The 18,230-nt window shown below is 33.3% G+C and overlaps 2 protein-coding genes across 4 annotated transcripts; both read left to right on the forward strand.

The window, feature by feature from the left end:
* The first annotated feature begins 419 nt into the window (after window positions 1-419).
* LOC125204474 (snakin-2-like) lies at window positions 420-1,480 on the forward strand. The gene is made up of 4 exons (XM_048103138.2): window positions 420-505; window positions 609-647; window positions 738-774; window positions 1,017-1,480. Exons 1-4 carry the CDS (start codon window positions 452-454, stop codon window positions 1,274-1,276), a joined length of 390 nt encoding a protein of 129 aa, XP_047959095.1. The 5' UTR covers window positions 420-451; the 3' UTR covers window positions 1,277-1,480.
* Window positions 1,481-13,437: 11,957 nt separating this feature from the next.
* LOC125203374 (Calmodulin binding protein-like protein) lies at window positions 13,438-17,960 on the forward strand. 3 transcript variants are annotated; one of them, XM_089061301.1, is made up of 8 exons: window positions 13,438-13,677; window positions 14,596-14,758; window positions 15,188-15,266; window positions 15,770-15,822; window positions 15,919-16,421; window positions 16,601-16,761; window positions 16,873-17,076; window positions 17,178-17,960. In XM_089061301.1, exons 2-8 carry the CDS (start codon window positions 14,679-14,681, stop codon window positions 17,703-17,705), a joined length of 1,608 nt encoding a protein of 535 aa, XP_088917427.1. In that variant the 5' UTR covers window positions 13,438-13,677; window positions 14,596-14,678; the 3' UTR covers window positions 17,706-17,960. The 3 variants fall into 3 exon arrangements, with proteins under 3 accessions (XP_088917427.1, XP_088917426.1, XP_088917428.1); XM_089061300.1 differs by having other exon boundaries at window positions 14,606-14,758; XM_089061302.1 differs by lacking the exon at window positions 13,438-13,677 and having other exon boundaries at window positions 14,618-14,758; window positions 15,193-15,266.
* The last annotated feature ends 270 nt before the right edge of the window (window positions 17,961-18,230 follow it).

An 18,230-nucleotide genomic window follows, 5' to 3' on the forward strand; every position in this document is an offset into this window, starting at 1 on the left:
TGATAATAATAATATGTTGAACATTATTTTTTCTAAGAAAATAATTATCCTTCAAATTATTTTTTTTTCTAACAAAATAATCACCTTTCTCTTTTTTTGTGAAAGATGAGAGTGGGCTGTTTTAAATTGATGGGATGGGATGGGATGGGGAAGTAGTTTGTTGCCTTCATTAATGCACTGTTTTTTTCTATCATAGTATTAATATATGTAGGAGTACGATATTAGAGTAATCATTTATATATATTTTTAATAGCTGTAATATTCTGTGAGTTTTAATTAAATCATTAATATTATGTCACATGTCATGCCATGTATCAAAACTATCGTCCAAATATGTAGATAGCATATATTTGTTGGCATTAAATTTTTGTCACAGGGGCATCATTGTCAAAATGTAACAAATTATTCTATAAATTAACTACCATGAGCTGACTGAAGTTCATAACAAGTGATGGCTTCTAAACCGGTGTTTGCACTGATCTTCTCTCTCTTCTTGGTTGCTCAAGTAAAATATTTTATTTTTATTTTTAGTATACCTTTTAAAAATGAGATCAGTGTAAAAAAGAAGCCTAAGAATTTTAATAACATCGCCATTTTTTGTCATGCAGGTTTCATCTGATTCAAAGAAAAATGAAGAATCCAGCCATGTTAGTTCTAACACTTTATATTTTCTTTAGTTTATTTAATAATATCTGAATAATTTATTTTCCATTTTCAAATTATTTTTTTTTCTTCAGGTTTTCAGCGGAGGAGACAATGAACGAATGGACGAGGGTAAGTTAATTTATATTTACTACTCCATCTTTTATTTTATTATATGTCAATTCAATTTTGTATTTGCTTAATTAGATATGATATTTCACATAACTATGTCCAGCTCATTATTGTGATCCCCACCATATCATCATGAACATATATTTTTTGGTTCATTCAAATACCAATTTAATTGTTATTAATACATCAAGAAATAGTTTTGTGACCATGAACTTTTGAATTGTCACAATACTTAATTACAGTGCAATACTTCAAAGATGGGGTAATATCCCGAGACCTCGCCCCATCTCCGGCCCCAACCCCTAGTCAGGGGATCGACTGCGGTGGGCTTTGCAAGACGCGATGCAGCCTCCACTCGAGACAGAATACATGCTTGAGGGCGTGTGGAACATGTTGTGCTAGGTGCAAGTGTGTGCCCCCAGGGACCTTTGGCAATAGAGAAATGTGTGGAACATGTTACACAAATATGACCACCCATGGAAATAAGAGCAAGTGCCCATAATCAAATAAAATTAATTAATATCTGTGGGGCCCCTTTTTGCAGCTGGATCTTTTAATGGCTTCATTGTATTAGACTATTAGGTTAAGTTTGGTGGGACTGTTTTGTTTGGATTGAACTTATTGTTGTCCTTGTTTTCTTTGAACTTGTGTAATATATGGAGTATCTTTCAATGAGAAGTTGGGATACTATTGTTTTTTTTTTTTTTTTTGGATGTTTCAATAATACGGTGAAAATTTTAGGCGAAGGAAAATATATACTACTATTGCTGAAATCGCTGGGGTTATTAACTGCTTTGATCAATATTTTGTGGAATCAAAGCTGAACAGGGATAGATTAATTTACAGTAGTTAAATCTGTGAAAGTTTCAAATTAATGGTTGACAAGATGAGGCCACTATGAATTTAATTTACTACGAGTATAGGTAAATTATTGGGTGTGGGCTACAAAATTATTTATCGGTGTCGACATTTCTGGAAATAATTAATTGGGTAGCTATGTTGTACCTTGGCCCATCTCAAATGGCAATTTTACATTAAATTAAGAAGTTCAATTCATTCCGAGTGGCAATTTTTATATAGTTGCTATTTTATATATCTTAATTAATTTGCTTATATATATAATTAATTTTACATGAATATCCATACATAACTTCTTTTCATGAGGTTCCCAACCTAAGTTAGGCGGCATGTTATCAATTCCTTAGGAAAACACATGGAAATATTCCTCCGATCATAACATTAGTACCAAAGTCTGCTGGGAAATGTACCACTGAAAATGATTTGTTCAATAATATCTGACTCTTCATTGCAAAAGATACATTTATCATTTTCAATTCCGGGAATATCAATTTTGATGAGTCTTTCTTCGTTGTTGAGTTTTCCTTGCTGAACGAAACATGTGTGGATATATGCAGCCATGGTGGTCCTCATCCTCTAAACTCTGGAATTCTCATTTACAAGAAAAGTGACTGACAGTCTAACAACTTTACAATTGTAGTCTGATCACAATCTTTTGAACTCATTCTTCATCACAAGTTCATTGTAATGAATTTAAAGCATGGTGTACCACATTGAAATCTTCTATAAATTGCGATTTTTGCTACAGTTCTATCAAATCTTGATTGAAATGGGTTGAAGCAGGCCTATAAGCCCACACACTTTTATTTTTCATTTTTGGGAAAAAATAATATGGTTGAATTCAATAATAATAATTTTTCTTAAATTACTAACTTCAGTTGGGTGCGTTATAATACTAATTTTTCTTTTTTTATTAAATTCAATAAAAAAATGAAAGTATCTTTCTTTCTAAGAGATAAGATTCAATAGAAAAATATTCGCAGCGTCTTTTTTACTTTGACTCGTGGGAAGATACCCGACAAGGAATTTCGCTACCTTAGGACCGTTATAGTTACGGCCGCCGTTCACCTAGGTTTCGGTCGCCGGCTCCCCTGTCATCAGGTCACCAACTTCCTGTTGATGTAAAATGATGCTGTATTAATATAAAATTCTTACAATGAAAGAGATTCTCATATTTCCACAATTCTATTTTAAGTGGATGCGAGATCTAGCAATTTATTTTTCATGGTTGTAGAGGCAGTTTTTGTTCGAATCCCTCCTTTTAAATTGCTAACTTGCTAAGTCATCAATGCAGTGTATTAAAAATGTCAACACAAATTTGTGTTGACATTTTAAGTATCAATGTAAACACAATGTATTAAAATATCAACTAAGTTTATGTTGACATTGCAATGTGATCGTGTTGACATTTTTAATACACTGTATTGATGGATTAGCAGAATTAACAACTTAAAAAAAGGTTAGTAACTGATCGCACTTATAGAAGGAGATATATAGTACTTCCTCCGTCCCATAGTAGATGACATAGTTGAAAAATGGCGCGAGATTTTAGGATATGTTGTTTTGTATATTAAATAGAAAGAGAAAATAATATATTTATATTAATGTGAGAGTTAACTTTTTTCAGAAAAAGAAATATGTCATCTTTTGTGGGATAAACTAAAAAGGAAAGTGTGATATTTATTATATTGGATGGAGGAACTTATTTTTATTTTTAAATCAGAAAAAGTAAATTACTCTATCCGCTTCTTGGAGGAATTCTAGTTTCCAGCCCACTCGTTTCCAAGATTTTGTAAACTAAAACTAGAAAAGCCCACTATGATATTTTAATTAGATAGAACATTGTATTGGCTAAGTTCGTAATAAATAATCTCTTTATTTATATATTTGAGAAAAAAAATCTGAATCCAAAACAAGGCGCCTCTTCGTTAAATATTAAAGTCATTATGCTTTCGAAATCAGAAGAGCTGTTATTTTTTAGCATTTAACACAAAATAAATATTCTTCTCGTCCCAACTTAGTTGAGCCGTATACTTGTCTAGGATGTCTCAATTAAGTTGGATTTGACATTTTCCTTTAAAATAAAAATAAAATATCTAATCATTCGTATATTATTTTCTACTTTTACTTTACTCTCTTATCTCTCCTTCTTTATTTTTTTTTATTTACTATTTCATTTAACTTAATTTCTTAATCTTTTTGTCGAAAAGAAATGTCCCAACTAAATTGCAATGGAGAGAGTATTTTTGCGTTTAACACACTTATTTTTATAAATTTTAGAATATATCATGAGATTTTTTTAACTCAGTCCAATGGCGTTTTAGCTTGGAGTCCGACACGTGATTATGTTTATTAATACAGTGGAGTACTTTTCTATTTACTCTTGTTCTAATTTGAACTATCGACTTATTAGATTGGGGAGAAGTGTTTATTAACTGAGTGATGCTATAAAATTAGAGTTGTTGGTCAGAATATTATATGTTCATACTTTAAAATAAAGTTGAAAATCTTAATAGTTCTATTCTAGTACATGGATCGTGTCTGGAATGATGATAACTAGTTTAATTTGATAATTACTAGTGTTAACTCATACTCCATCTAATTACATGGAAAACCGAAGAATTAATGTCGAAACTGAAATTTATTGTAAAACATATACTCCCTCTGTCCGCGAATAGGAGTCCCGTTTTACTATTTTAGTCCGTTCGCGAATAGGAGTCTCGGTTCACTTTTACCATAAATGGTAATATGGTCTCACCTTCCACTAACTCATTCCACTTACATTTCATTTAAAATTAATATATATAAGTGGGACTCCTAACAGTGGACGGGGGGAATATATGTGTGAAAGCTTTTCGATTCTTTATTAGTATAGGAAGAACTAATGTTCAATCGCCACTATATATGTATCAATCTTCCCCTAGTTGACATAATAATAAAAGATAACATCAAAACTGAAAGGCACTAAACTAATTATACATGAAATTACAAATCACAAGTTTTTAAATCATAGTCGTCTCGTTAAAGCTGCTTTCTGCAGCCGATATAATTAGGTCAGCTTCCTAATGCATAAAAAATTGGAGATGGGCATGACTTAAGTTGATCATTTTCTATTTCTTATACTTAATTAATTAAAGATATAATTAGTAAAACAATTTAAGAATGCAAATACATGTATATTCAGGGGTCGTCTAGAACTGATTACATGCTGCAAGTATATTGCCTGGATATAATATGCTTGAACACTAAAAAATTTGTGATGAAATTGGGTTTCAAGTCTCTGTCTAATTAGCTAGATAGAGTGGATGTTTGGTCATGTGGTTGAGACACATGCTGTGACACCAGAACAAATCACATGTTGTCTCTGGTACAATTGATGATGAATGGTGGTATACTTTATTAATGAATCATTGGATGTCATGTACTCATATGTACATAATTAGGCTCTATGTGGGTAAAACATAGCTCTTCTACAACTCAAATTATTAGTACTCCTATAGTTTTGAATACATAAAATCAGTCTTCGATAATGGTTGGCAGCTGTGGATATTAAAAAATGTTTAATACTACAGATTATGATCTTTAAAATTAATTATTAGTGTTGAACATTCGTGAAGCACGTTGGTTTTTTCTATTTTGCGATATGTGTCATGCCAAATCCAATGGTGCAGAGATTTGAAAGCATATTCTATGACATGGAGTACTATTATATTATTTGTATTTCTCATTCATTATTTGTTAATAATTCAGCATTCATCTAGCATGCATAAGGATTTACACTACTTGATTGAAGTTTATACTAGTAGTATATAGGAGTATTGTAAAATCATCGATCTAAGCTCATTTATTAATGCCAAATGAGTTATATATGTTAGTATATTAAAAAAATATCGTGAATGAGGTCTAGTTCGAGTGGTTAAGTAGAGTTACATACCAAAAATTTGCTTAGCGAGAGGTTTTTGATTCAATTTTGCTTGTATCCTAACGTGCGTTGTTTTTCCATCTTGTGTGAATTGTGATGGTGTGTGTATATATATGTATGGTGCAGTGCAAAAAAATATCAAAGAACATACACATAGGAAGCCCTAAATTTCTGAAATGCAAATTGTGTTAACGAAAAAAAGAATGATAATATGATAATATTAATTAATGTTTGAATTGTCTGTATTGTGATGGAGATAAGCTCATTAATTCTACAAATAAAATGAACCAAACAATTTATTTACTATATTTCAAAATGAAAATGAGATTATTATCAACAGTTGGACAGAATTTTTGTAGCACAAGCTACATTCCGATTGTCAGTGTCAAGCAAGATCACCAAAAAAACAAAATAGATAAACGAAAATCGAAGAGGAAGCTTCGTAGAAACTACAATGCTTTTGTCACTTTGGAGACAATTATTTGCTATTTTCCATTGCATTGTTTTTTGTTTTAAATTTCTCACAGTAAATCACGAATAATAAGGAATTTTACATCATGCAGAAATAAAATAGCCGGGATTAGTGCAGGAATTTAAAATTCACCTAGTTATTCGTGTAATTTTCACCAAATAACTCATTTATAATAAACCATTTTTAGGGTAGATATCAATATCATATAAGTATATCTAAAGAGTAATTAAGACGTAGGAAACTGAATTTCGATTTCTTTCAACAAATATGAGATTTAAATTCTTAAACAAACGTGTACGTAGTTGATAGTATAGATATTGCCTCATCGCTCTTATTGAAATCAATATCAATGAATATAAGAGTATAAACTATTTCAAGATATGAGTCCATGACATGAAACCTTATATCCGATTTTGGGACGAATCATCTACGTTTGAATAGCTCGAGTTTGAGGAACAATTCACCATATATATATTCAACTCTAGAATTGAATTAGAGCGGTCCAGTGTTCGCGACGTGCGCCCAACGAGGCAATGACCCATCACCTGATGCACACAGATCATGAAAGAGAACATGACATGCTTTAAAATGGATTATTCGGTACTATTTAAAAGGATCATATATATGAATATGATTACGTGATATTCCTCCGTCCACAAAAAATAGACAAGATTGTGAATGACATGGATATTAATGTATAATTGTTAAAGTAAGAGGGAGATAAGAAAAGTACAGAGATGGAGGAAAAATTTAGTGAGATGAGTGTTAATGGATTGTGGGGTCCTTATTTAGAATGATGTGTAGGGTTAATATTGGTTGAAAACTTTACTTTTTGAAATGGACCAAAATGACAAAATTTGTCTATTTTTTGTGGACAGATGGAGTATTATTTAGAGGGATGCTAATAGTGGATACTGTGATTCCGATTATGCTTCAAACCTACAATACATATTATTCTTGCACTAACACTATGCTTGTATGTCCTCACTTCTTATAATCTCTATCTTTTACTATGTCCCTCCACAAAATTTTAAAATTTCTGGCTAGTTCTCTCTCCGTCCCGCATAATTCGTCTCACTTTGATCAGACACGAATTTTAAAAAATGTAATGAAAAGTGAATTGAAAAAGTTAGTGGAATGTGTGTCCTATTTTTACATATTAGTTTTATAATAAAAATGTGAGGAGGAATGAGTTAGTGGAATATGTGATCCATTACCAAAAATGGTAAAAAGTGAAATAGAACAAATTATGTGGGATGAATCGAAATTATAAAATGGGACAAATTTTTCAGGACGGAGAAAGTACGATACAACACGACACAACACAAGTTTCAATAAAAGAGATCCGTCTAATATGAGTAGAGAACGAGTCTCATATTGGTGGTAATGTTAGTAATGATTGATAAACATGCATATTGTAAACGAAGAAAAAATTGATGGGTAATATAATGGAGGAGGATCCTCTAATAAATAACACAAGAGAGGATGTTATGCATAAAACGCATAATATAATGAATGTAACGTAGGCTCGCGCGTACTTTTGTTCTATTCCTTTTTCCCTTAGTTACCCGAAATAGAACTAATCCAAATTATCACCACCGCCTAGCCGCTTTCCACCTTCTCTCTCACATATAAACAGTACGGGTATTAAAAATTTATATAAAAATAAATAGCCTATTCATTGTGTATGAAATTCAGCATTCAGGTGTATGAATTACAAATTTGTTATTTTATGTTAATTTACTCTCGCGTTCTGTATATACTATAATAAGAGTATAATATTTTAAGGGAGATAAAATAATGGAGTAGGTTTTTTGTCAAATTCTTTCACAATAATCTAGTAATTTGAACCTTTAAATATTTTGATATAAAATAATCATATCTTAATTTCTATAAATCAACTTAACTTATAAATTTTTAGTACATAATAAATATTCATTACTGATTTTTATGCTGAATAAAATTCCTAGCACTTGGAATAATATTTTTATGATAATATATTTTTATATTCAACAATACTTAGTTGTATAACAAATACATCTATTACTATAAATATCAATAATGTAAATTCATTTAAGTAATAGTGACAAAATAATATTACACAACTTTTATATAAATGTATTTATAATACAAACTTTTTAGTAGGAGTAATAAGCATTAACAAAGTAAACTCCTTAGACCAACATTTATATAAAAATATTTACATATTAGTATATCTGTATATGGTAGAGAGTGGCCGAAGTTATATTTATATATTATTTGTGAGAAAGTAGCAGGCGGGTGGGGGTGGTAATTTGGATTAGTTTTACTTCAAGTAATTAAGGAAAAAAGGTATAAAGCAAAAGTACGTGTGAGCCTCCTTATTTATCACAGCAGAGGATCCTTGCCCAGATTCTAATGGGTTGTAGTAACCACCAAGACTTAATTAGTGAGTGTCAGTTTAGAAAGAAGCTGATTCAGGTCATAATCACTAATGAATGAGTGTCAGTGTGTTTCAGCCTTTCAGGTCATAAAAATTTGTTATATTTATAAACTTTTTAGATTAAAATGATGTTTTTTTCCCTCACGACATTATTTTTTGGAACAAAACGATGGTGGGGAAGCGACTGCAATTAACAATTAATTAAGAGTTAGTTAGTTAAATAGGGATTTGATTGCAGTTTTGATTAGGATCAGTAATTTAAAATTTAAATTCTAAATTATTCGGAGCAATACACTGTGTTGTGATGACGGTAAGAACTATATATACATGATGATTTTGGTGCTCAGAAATAAAATTAAAAAGAAATTATTGGAAAATATTTAATCAAAATGTCGTTGTTACATCTCCACAGTGGGGATAGACTGACATCGCTTACCAATCTCGACGTTAGACACTAATTTTGGAAATTCGTAACACAAATAATTTTCAATATTCACAAATTTGACTAATAAAGGCGATACAATCTTACAGCTTAAGAATTGTTTTTAATAGTAAATTAATAAGAATTGTTTTTCATATTAATAAGAAATGTTCTTCCTCCGGCCGAGGACGGGTCTAGTTTTGACATGGTCTATTATTTTAATTTATATTATTTTGGGGTGGAAATATCAATAATCTTATGGAGGAAATTTATAGATAAGATTTTAATAGTTGATGGCATACATATAACACATCGTGCTTTGTAGTACTCCCTCCGTCCCGCTTTAGCAGTCCCATTGACTTTTTTGCCATCTTTTTGTAAAAATAATAAAAAATAGTTAAAGAGGAGAAATGGTAAATTAAGAGAGAGAATAATATAGAGAAGAGTCTTATCTACATTATTGTCTCTCTTACTTTACCATTTCTCCATTTTAACTATTTTTTATCATTTTTACAAAAAGAGGGCAGACAATGGGACTGCTAAAGCGGGACGGAGAGAGTATTTGTCTAATATAGGAAATATGAAAATTGAATATTACGTAATCGTAACTGTTTTTGCATTTTTGTTTCGGTCTATATAAGTATTTTTTTTTAGTATATATCTCAATTGGAAACAAATTAATTTAAAGAATAAAATAATTTTTATATCTAACGTAAATAAATAATTAAAAAAAATAAGATCTCTATTCCTCTATGTAATATTTGAATCAGAGTAATGGCCCAAGCCACTCCATTATTATATATAGACCGATCATATCCGAATTTTTTGGAATGTACATTTATATAATTGTGACACTATAGTACTTTATTTATTTCGGACAAGAATAATGTTTTTGCACATGCAGACCTCGTCCAGTCTATTCAAATCCCAGTACAATAAGGTTTGAGGGTTAAAAACGAAGTAGTAATATCAAATTGATTCAAATATACATAGTGCAGTCCTATTCCTAACGCAAATTCAAACAACACACAAAATAGTAAATACAAATAAGGGCATTCGCATCACTGTCTCGGTCTCGTCTCGACGAGACGAGACAGCGTTGCAACACTCGTCTCGTCTCGACGAGACACGACATCTCTTCGCGCGATGCGTGCCGGCGAGACGACGCGCGCCCCACGTGGCGCGCGCTGGAGGGTGGCGTGATGCCCACTCGCCGGCCCGCGAGTGGGCGTCGGTGTTTCGACGTAATATTTTTTTTTTATAAATTCGAAAAATTTGAATTTAATAAAAAAAAATATATATTTTAAACGGTCAAATGACCGTTGGCCTCAAACGGTCAAATTTTTTTTTAAAAAAAATTTCTTTTATTATTTTATAAATATACTCCATACTCCATTCACCATTTTACACACAAACACTACTCTCATTTCTCTTCCGTTCACTACACTCATCTATTCTTTTCTCTCAAATTGTTGAAATTATGTATTTTTTTTATTTTTTTAGGTATTTAAATTGTAATTTTATTTTATTTAATGAAGTGTGTTTTTTATTAATTGAATTTGTTGGAATTAAAAATAAAAAATGAAATTGAATGAATAGTTAAGAGATGGTTAAGAGATGGAGGGATGCAGGTGCTGTCTCTTAGTTAAGAGATGAGCTGAAAAGTACAGTGGAGCCCATGAATAGTTAAAAGATGAGACGGTTAAGAGACGGATAAGACGGATAAGAGACAGCGTTGCGGATGGCCTAAATTCTCATAATTATAGTAGTATAATAAGTTGTATGTATCCAGCAGATATTTGACAACTGATATTTGATGAGTAACCAAAAAGTTTTACTACCCAATTAATGATACTACTAATTAACTCATTTAATATCATTAATTGAAGATAAATAGAGCAATAATTATAAAGTAGTACTGAAATTAATCATGCTTCTAATCACCGCATTTATGTCTTTATTATCAATTTGAGTTAGGTAAAACGTAATTTATTTGCCTAACTTAATAGGTAGGTTGTGTGTTTTCGGATATACGATAACGCTATAATATTGTATGATTATTAGTATAATACTAATAATTAGTCACGTCTATTAAAACATCATAGTACTAATTATTAGAGATGTCAATTGGGCTAACTAGTTCGGGTTCGGGCCAATCTATTGGGGTTGCCGGGCTATTTGATACGGGCTATTCGGGTTATGGATTTTTCGAGTTATAAATTTTCAACCCTAACCATAAGCCGCCGGATTTTGGGCTAACCCATCGGGCTATTCGGGCCTAAAAGCTTTCGAAAATAATTTCTTTTATCGAAATTTTCTTCTATAAATGTTTTTAAATTTTAGATACTTTTTTCTTTTTAGTTAGAACCATATTAAATCTTCATATTTTCATAGTATTCTACAATAATACTTGGAAAGAAGCATTTCATCTCGATCAACTACAACATAAATTAAAGCTTGTATTCGTGTCATTATTTTGGCATTATTTTGATGGTGGTAAGACACTAGTGACAGATGATGGGACGGTGGAATAATGAGTTGAGGTGGAACTTGAAAGCTGATATTGTGGGATCAAGTGGAAAAATATAGAATGAAGATTGAATAAGACTAATGATTATGTAGAAAGATTGAGGACTCAAAAATATATATAAAAAAAAACTCCTAAAATTTAATAATTTTTAATAATAAGTTGCAACTCATCGGGCCGACCCGCAACCCGTTCGGGCCAACCCGTTTAACCTGCCAACCCAGTCAGGCCAACCCGTTTAGCCCGTTTTGTATTCGGGTAATAAAATTAAAACCCTAACCCGCTCATTTTATCGGGTTGTTCGGGCTGGCCCACGGGTTTCGGGTTGAATTGACATCCCTACTAATTAAGTACTATTAGATACAATTATTCATTATTAGGCATGTTACAAATCAATCATACTATATGATAAACTCTTTACCAGCATTATTTGAACACGTACAATTAGACAGGTCTATCAAAAGATCACACAATTATATACCATTATTAATAATTAGGCATGTTACACATCAATCATATACAGACTATTTACCATCATTATTTGAACACGTATTATACACGGATATATAGATTATAGAATATACATATGAAAAATCGTAGTCACTCACTATTTATTTATTTATTTTGCATGAGCAATCAGGTTTAGGGGAAAATTAATTTCTTTAGGCACATCTATTTGTATTTTACGTAATTCTTTTGGTGTGTTTTATATTTCACGTCTCCAAAAAATACTTCGCTATTTTAGTGTTTGTACAAAAGTGAATCCGTTATATAGACACAATTTTACAACTCGACCCTTCCCCTTAATATATCAATTTATTTAAATTTTAAATCATACTATTATATTGGGGAGGATCCTCTGCTGTGATAAATAATACAGCAGAGGATGTTGTGCATAAAACGCATAATATAATGAATGAAACGCAGGCTCACGCATATTTTTGTTTTATTCCTTTTTCCCTTAGTTACTTGAAGTAAAACTAATTCAAATTACCACCACCGCCGCCTAAAACAAAAGTATGCGTGAGCCTGCGTTTCATTCATTATATTATGCACAACATCTTCTGCTGTGTTATTTATCACAGCAGAGGATCCTCCCCAATAGAATCTTGCTCTCCAAAAATAAAATAAAAATCTTTCATATTATAACTTAACATAAAATTTTGTTCTTAGAGAATATAAATTGGATAATAAATAGACTATACATACTAAAATACATATATTCTGATATTCCATCGGAATACGTAAGCTCTCATGCTGACTAAAAAGTGGGTTCCACACGCTTTGGTTACTCGAGCTCTCCACCTTCATTAATCCATCAAACTCCATGAAAATGAAGCTATAATCACTCTGCTAAACCTAATTCGAAATCTCATTTTCAAATTTGTACTGATCCCTAAAAATCAAATCTTTTTTGTTCAATTTACTGGTCTTTCTTGGATTCATTCCCACCCTTCCATCCCCTAAAATTAAAAAAAAAAAAAAAAAACATCCAAATTCCAAACCAATTAACTCACCAGTAGTAATATGCCGATGATGCTTCTATTGTGATAGTATCGGTATTGTTTTTTATTGTATTGTTATTACTAAAATATTAATTTAATTGTAACACCCCGAATTTTTCTATCTTTTTATTTATTCTTGAAAGGACGTTGCTTGTGCACCCGAAAATTTTTATCTTTATTCCTTTTGTCGAGAGAAGAATTACTCCCTCCGCCCCGCTTAAGATGACGCGTTTTCCTTTTTAGTTTGTCCCAACTAAGATGACACATTTCCTTTTTTGGTAACTTTCTCTCTCATGAATACACTCAACCACTTTTTCTCACTCCTATTAAAATATCCATCTATCTTCATCTCTCTACTTTAATACCTACACTCACCTTCTCTCTCTCTCCAATTAAACATTTTAACCAATAACTCCTAAAATCTCGTGCCGGCTAAGCAATGTGTCATTTTAGCCGGGGACGGAGGGAGTATAATTTTTGAGCCGAAATAATTATTCTTTTGAGGAGCGCAAAAACCAATTATTTATTCCAAATTTGCAGTTGGTCAAATATATTTCTCCCAACTCCATCACCAAACCGTTTCTCCGTATCTCCACTATCTAAAATCTCTCCATCAAACCAAATCTCCGCAGAATTTATTATATATCTCTTCCCACAATTCTCAGCAAATTTTAACGCCGTCCCAGTGCGGTTTCTCATCGTTTCTGCAAAGCTTGAACCGAGAGACTGAGATTTTCAATATCCTTTGCTTCTGCAAGTTTTGCTTCCTCCGGAAGGTATAGTCCTCTAAATTCTGATTTTCCTTCATGTCTTTTTCCATGGCATATTCCCACAAATTCAATAGTTCACTCATGAATTTAGTAAAGCACGGCTGAAATCTTTTTGAGTAACACATCAATAGTCAAAGCTTCAATCTTTATACTGAAAAAGTATGTTTGAAACCGAATCAACTCCAAATTCTTTAAAAGCAAACTCGAAACCGAATGAATTTTAATCTGGGGAAGAAGGGGAATTACTTACCGGCGTGAGAAGAGAGAGGACAGCGGCTGTTCGGCGTCGGCTGCTGGAGTTTCCGAGGCGACGACGGTGGACCGAGGCGGTGGCAGCGGCTGCTGGTATAGGAGCGTTCAGAGAGAGAAGCCCGACTTTGTGAGGAGAAGCTGAGAGAAAAAGGTGCCGAGGTGAGGTAGAAAGGAGAGAGGATGAGGCTTTACAATTTGGGTGTATAATCACTGATTTTGGGGGAGAAATCGTGAGACAATGGCGGGTGAGCTGCAAGAGAGAGAAAGAGAGATGATGATGGAGGTTGATATCCGTGTTTGGTGATGAGGGAATATTTTTAGTTGGTTCTTTACTCTTGGTTGTAATATTTGGGCCATTTGTTTTATTTCTTAAACTTAGGATTGGGCCAAATAAATGTAAGTGTGAAGGTTGTTTTTAGATAGTGGGCTTTTTGTGACTGGCCGTGTGAGTACAGAAAAACAGTGAAGCATAATAAATCTTGTTTAATAGGATTAATTCATGTAGATTTTGAGTATGTAAATAAAATGTGAGAATTTTAGATTTTGTTATAGGAAAGAATAAGAATAATTTGAGCGCACAAACATGGGATGTATGCATTGTTCCCCCAATAAGCAAATTTGCTTCCGATTCTCTCACTCAAGCATCCGTGATTGATATTAACGCATTTATAGTTTTATACAGGACCCAATATTTACTAGCTTTTGCAATTTTAAAGCGCCAGAGGCTGTGGTTTGTGGGTGGTGAAGTTGTCGACATGTCTCATAAGCGCCACGGAAGGGAAGAAGGTGGTTCCATCGATGAGAAGCGTTTGAGGAAATCTCATTCCTTTAGAAGGTAAGTTGGATGGCTCAAGAAAAAATTTGAGGATTTTTGGCACATATCCGTTTCTTGATTATTATGCTATGGAAAATTAGTGATGGGAGTTTCATGACTGTTGATTTCTATTTTAGGGTTATGTGTTAGTCATTAGTATGTAGAGGTGATCAACTCTGTCTTGGAGTTTTGGAGATTTAATTGAGGAATCAATTTTTGTAACTTAATAGTAGTATAGTTTTTAGGAATTGGTTCATCTAAGGAGAAGGGTAAAATGAGCTTTGAGATGTGCATTTGCATGCTTGTGTTAACTCATGGTATTTAAGGGGGTAAGTTGGACTGTTGGATTCCCTAAGGCCAAGTTCATTGATCTGCATCTTGGTTCGTCTGAGTTCCGATAGTACTAGAATATTCAGTTTGCTGATTCTCCTTTTTTGCTACTTCTCATAGTGTAGTGCTGGAAGTGATCAACTTGATAAGAATGCAAAATCTCATGAACCCAATTCTGGAGCCTCTGATTCGTCGAGTTGTAAGTATAATTGAAATTCTTGCTTTACATATATCCGTGATTTACATTTTTTGCCCATTTCTTGTATTTTAGTTTTTCATTCCATTTATTGGAAGCATATATAACTTGGTCAGTTGATTTCTTTAGTGTGTAAGTTGGTTCAGGAGAGTAATCGTTACCACGTAACTCGTCATTAAATTCGTGGTGGCAGAAGCCTATATTTTACTCCATATATTTCGGAAAACAACGAGATATTGTATTGTTTAACACTCAGAAAATTGATTTACCTGCTTGCATCTAATTTGTTTTAGTGTTAGAAATTATGTTATCTTGTTTGTTGCATGCCTTTTTCCTGATTCCATCAATTAAATGTCTTTATTAATATCATTAACTACTTAAAATTGTGTGCTTAATTACTTCTAATATGTGTAGGCTATCTAGTATTTCCTTTTCCAGGCACAAGTTTCTGATTGATGAAGGAAGACGTTTATTAATATTTAGTTTGTTTCGACTCGAGCTCTCAGGTCAAGGAGGAGGTGGACTCAGCATTAAGGAAGTATATAGTTTCCGCCAAACGGTATGCCATCAGTCCTTGGTTCAAAGAGACAACTTTATTAATCAGGAATTTTCGCACTATTCTTACTCCATCGTGCCTTTTCGATCAAATTTGCAGGAATTCTGGGAAAGAGCCATGCTTTTCTGATCCAAAGAGTATACAGTTGCAATTACAGTTAAAATTTTTGAATGCTATATCTCTTCCCGTTTTCACTGGGACTCGTATCGAGGGAGACTCTGGCACAAGTGTGGAAGTTGCTTTAGTTGACGCTCATACAGGAGAAGTTGTTTCTAATGGTGCTTGGTCATCTGCAAAGGTGGAAATGGTAGTACTTGAAGGAGATTTTGATGGTGACGAGGGAGATAATTGGACCCTCGATGAGTTCGCAAATAATATAGTGAGAGAGCGGGAAGGCAAAAAGCCTCTTTTAATCGGAGATGTGATCTTGACCCTTAACAATGGTATGGGACCTGTTGGTGATATTTCATTTACGGATAATTCAAGCTGGACAAGAAGTCGTAAGTTCAGATTGGGGGCTAGATTGCTAGATGATGCTGGTGGTCTCAGAATAAGAGAGGCCAGAACAGATCCCTTTGTTGTCAGGGATCATCGTGGAGAATGTGAGTTCACTCCCTTTATTTTCTCATCTCTCTTATTGTCATTGTTATACATTTGTTAAGGCGGATGAAAGTGGAAACATAAGAGTTATATATGTAGATGTCTATAATGTGCAACAGTAGAGTGAATATTGGGGCCATGTTGGTTGACCTTTTTTCCATTTTGTATTTCGCCTTTCAAGTGTACAAAAAGCACCATCCTCCATCCCTGACTGATGAAGTTTGGCGGCTGGAGAAAATTGGAAAAGACGGAGCATTTCACAAACGCCTGAGCAAGGAAGGAATTAGGACCGTGCATGATTTCCTGCTCTTGCTCTCCTTAGACCCCACAAGGCTTCGAAACGTAATGATACTATCAAAATCATCCTGTATTCATAATCACGAGATATGTTTAATATACAGTTACATTAAGATCCATAGCAAGTAATAGTAAATGTTGTTGAAATTCCTGCAGATCCTCGGGAATGGCATGTCCACTAAGAAGTGGGAAGTGACTATGGAGCATGCTCAGACATGTGTACTGGACAAAAAGTTGTACATGTACACCCCCGCACCTCCAGGACAAAATGGTGTTGTTTTTAATGTAGTTGGACAAGTGGTCGGGATATTCTCCGATGGCCAGTATGTGGCTTCTGATAAGTTGTCCGATGATGAAAAGGTTGTCGTATGCTATTTATTTACCTTTATAGTATTGATGTATAATATCTTGATAGGATGAATTACTGATTACACTGTAATTGCATTTTGTGTTGAGTTCAGGCAGATGCTCATCAGTTGGTCACCTCCGCATTTAGATTTCATGAGAAAATTGTGATCATAGACGAATCTGCCCTTAACATGCCAACCTCTTCGCCATGCGTATCCAATGTTGAACCTTCCCCGAACTTGCTCTCTGAGGGTAGTTACCAGCAAGATTCAACAACTTCTCAGAACATGAGCAGATCCATCTACTCTCAACTAGTAGATTCTTCCCCGGATTTTATGCAGTCATTCTATCCCTTTGGAGCTTCCAATAGCTTTGACTACTATCTTCCTGGTATCGACCCAATGGAAATCAGGTATGACCAGCCTCTGGGTTTCCCTAGTCAGGTCATGGACACCTCAATTTGCGATACTGATACCATGGCCGGGGCATTCTCCCAAAGCGAGCATTTAAAGTATTTTGGGCCAGATTGTTCTCACCGGCGTCCCAATGATAGAAGTCATAAAGGGTGGAACTTTTTGGCGTGCGTATTGAGATGGCGGTTCTTTGTGAAAAGAATCGTGTCTAGGAAAAGCCGGTGCTAGTTTGATATCTTGATGACATGCCACTATTGGTATATACATGTGTTCGTCGTGACCATTCATTTGTCGAATGTTAAAATGATCTGCCCGACTAGATATTGCGCGCAGTTATTATCTATAGAGAAGTTTGATAGAAGCTTTTTTGCATAATTGTTGATGAAAATGAGCATTCATTTATTTAGGGGGTTGAAGGTGAAGATATTTCTACTACTATTGGTATTAAACAGATTGGTTTATATGAGGGTGTTCTTTCTTTAAGTGCTTGATTCAAGCCAGTTTTAGTATTCTAATGCAAAATGTGTGAATTATTCTTCTATTCGTTGTCAATGCACTCTGTTTATATTGATGATATTTGAGCTACTATGAGTAAATTCTACATACTATAATGAGCACTATTTGACACAAATCACCGATTCTTGAATATAGCAAAAACTTTCAAGGAGATGCTATTACACAATATACTTGAAAAACACTTAGAAGAATACTTTTATGGGAAAAAAAGATCAAACAAGAAACATAAACAGAAAC

The sequence above is a fragment of the Salvia hispanica genome, chromosome 6, assembly GCF_029641045.1.
Source record: "Salvia hispanica isolate PSC_SH4W2 chromosome 6, Shi_PSC_v1, whole genome shotgun sequence".
Classification (NCBI taxonomy): domain Eukaryota; kingdom Viridiplantae; phylum Streptophyta; class Magnoliopsida; order Lamiales; family Lamiaceae; genus Salvia; species Salvia hispanica.

What these genes read in the sequence shown, in the direction of transcription:
- LOC125204474 (XM_048103138.2), top strand. Translation starts at nt 452, where the DNA reads ATGGCTTCTAAACCGGTGTTTGCACTGATCTTCTCTCTCTTCTTGGTT. An exon ending in CTCTCTTCTTGGTTGCTCAA is followed by an intron (nt 506 to 608) that starts GTAAAATATTTT and finishes TTTGTCATGCAG; the next exon opens with GTTTCATCTGATTCAAAGAA. An exon ending in AAAATGAAGAATCCAGCCAT is followed by an intron (nt 648 to 737) that starts GTTAGTTCTAAC and finishes TTTTTTCTTCAG; the next exon opens with GTTTTCAGCGGAGGAGACAA.
- LOC125203374 (XM_089061301.1), top strand. Translation starts at nt 14,679, where the DNA reads ATGTCTCATAAGCGCCACGGAAGGGAAGAAGGTGGTTCCATCGATGAG. An exon ending in CAGGGATCATCGTGGAGAAT is followed by an intron (nt 16,422 to 16,600) that starts GTGAGTTCACTC and finishes TCGCCTTTCAAG; the next exon opens with TGTACAAAAAGCACCATCCT. An exon ending in ACCCCACAAGGCTTCGAAAC is followed by an intron (nt 16,762 to 16,872) that starts GTAATGATACTA and finishes AAATTCCTGCAG; the next exon opens with ATCCTCGGGAATGGCATGTC.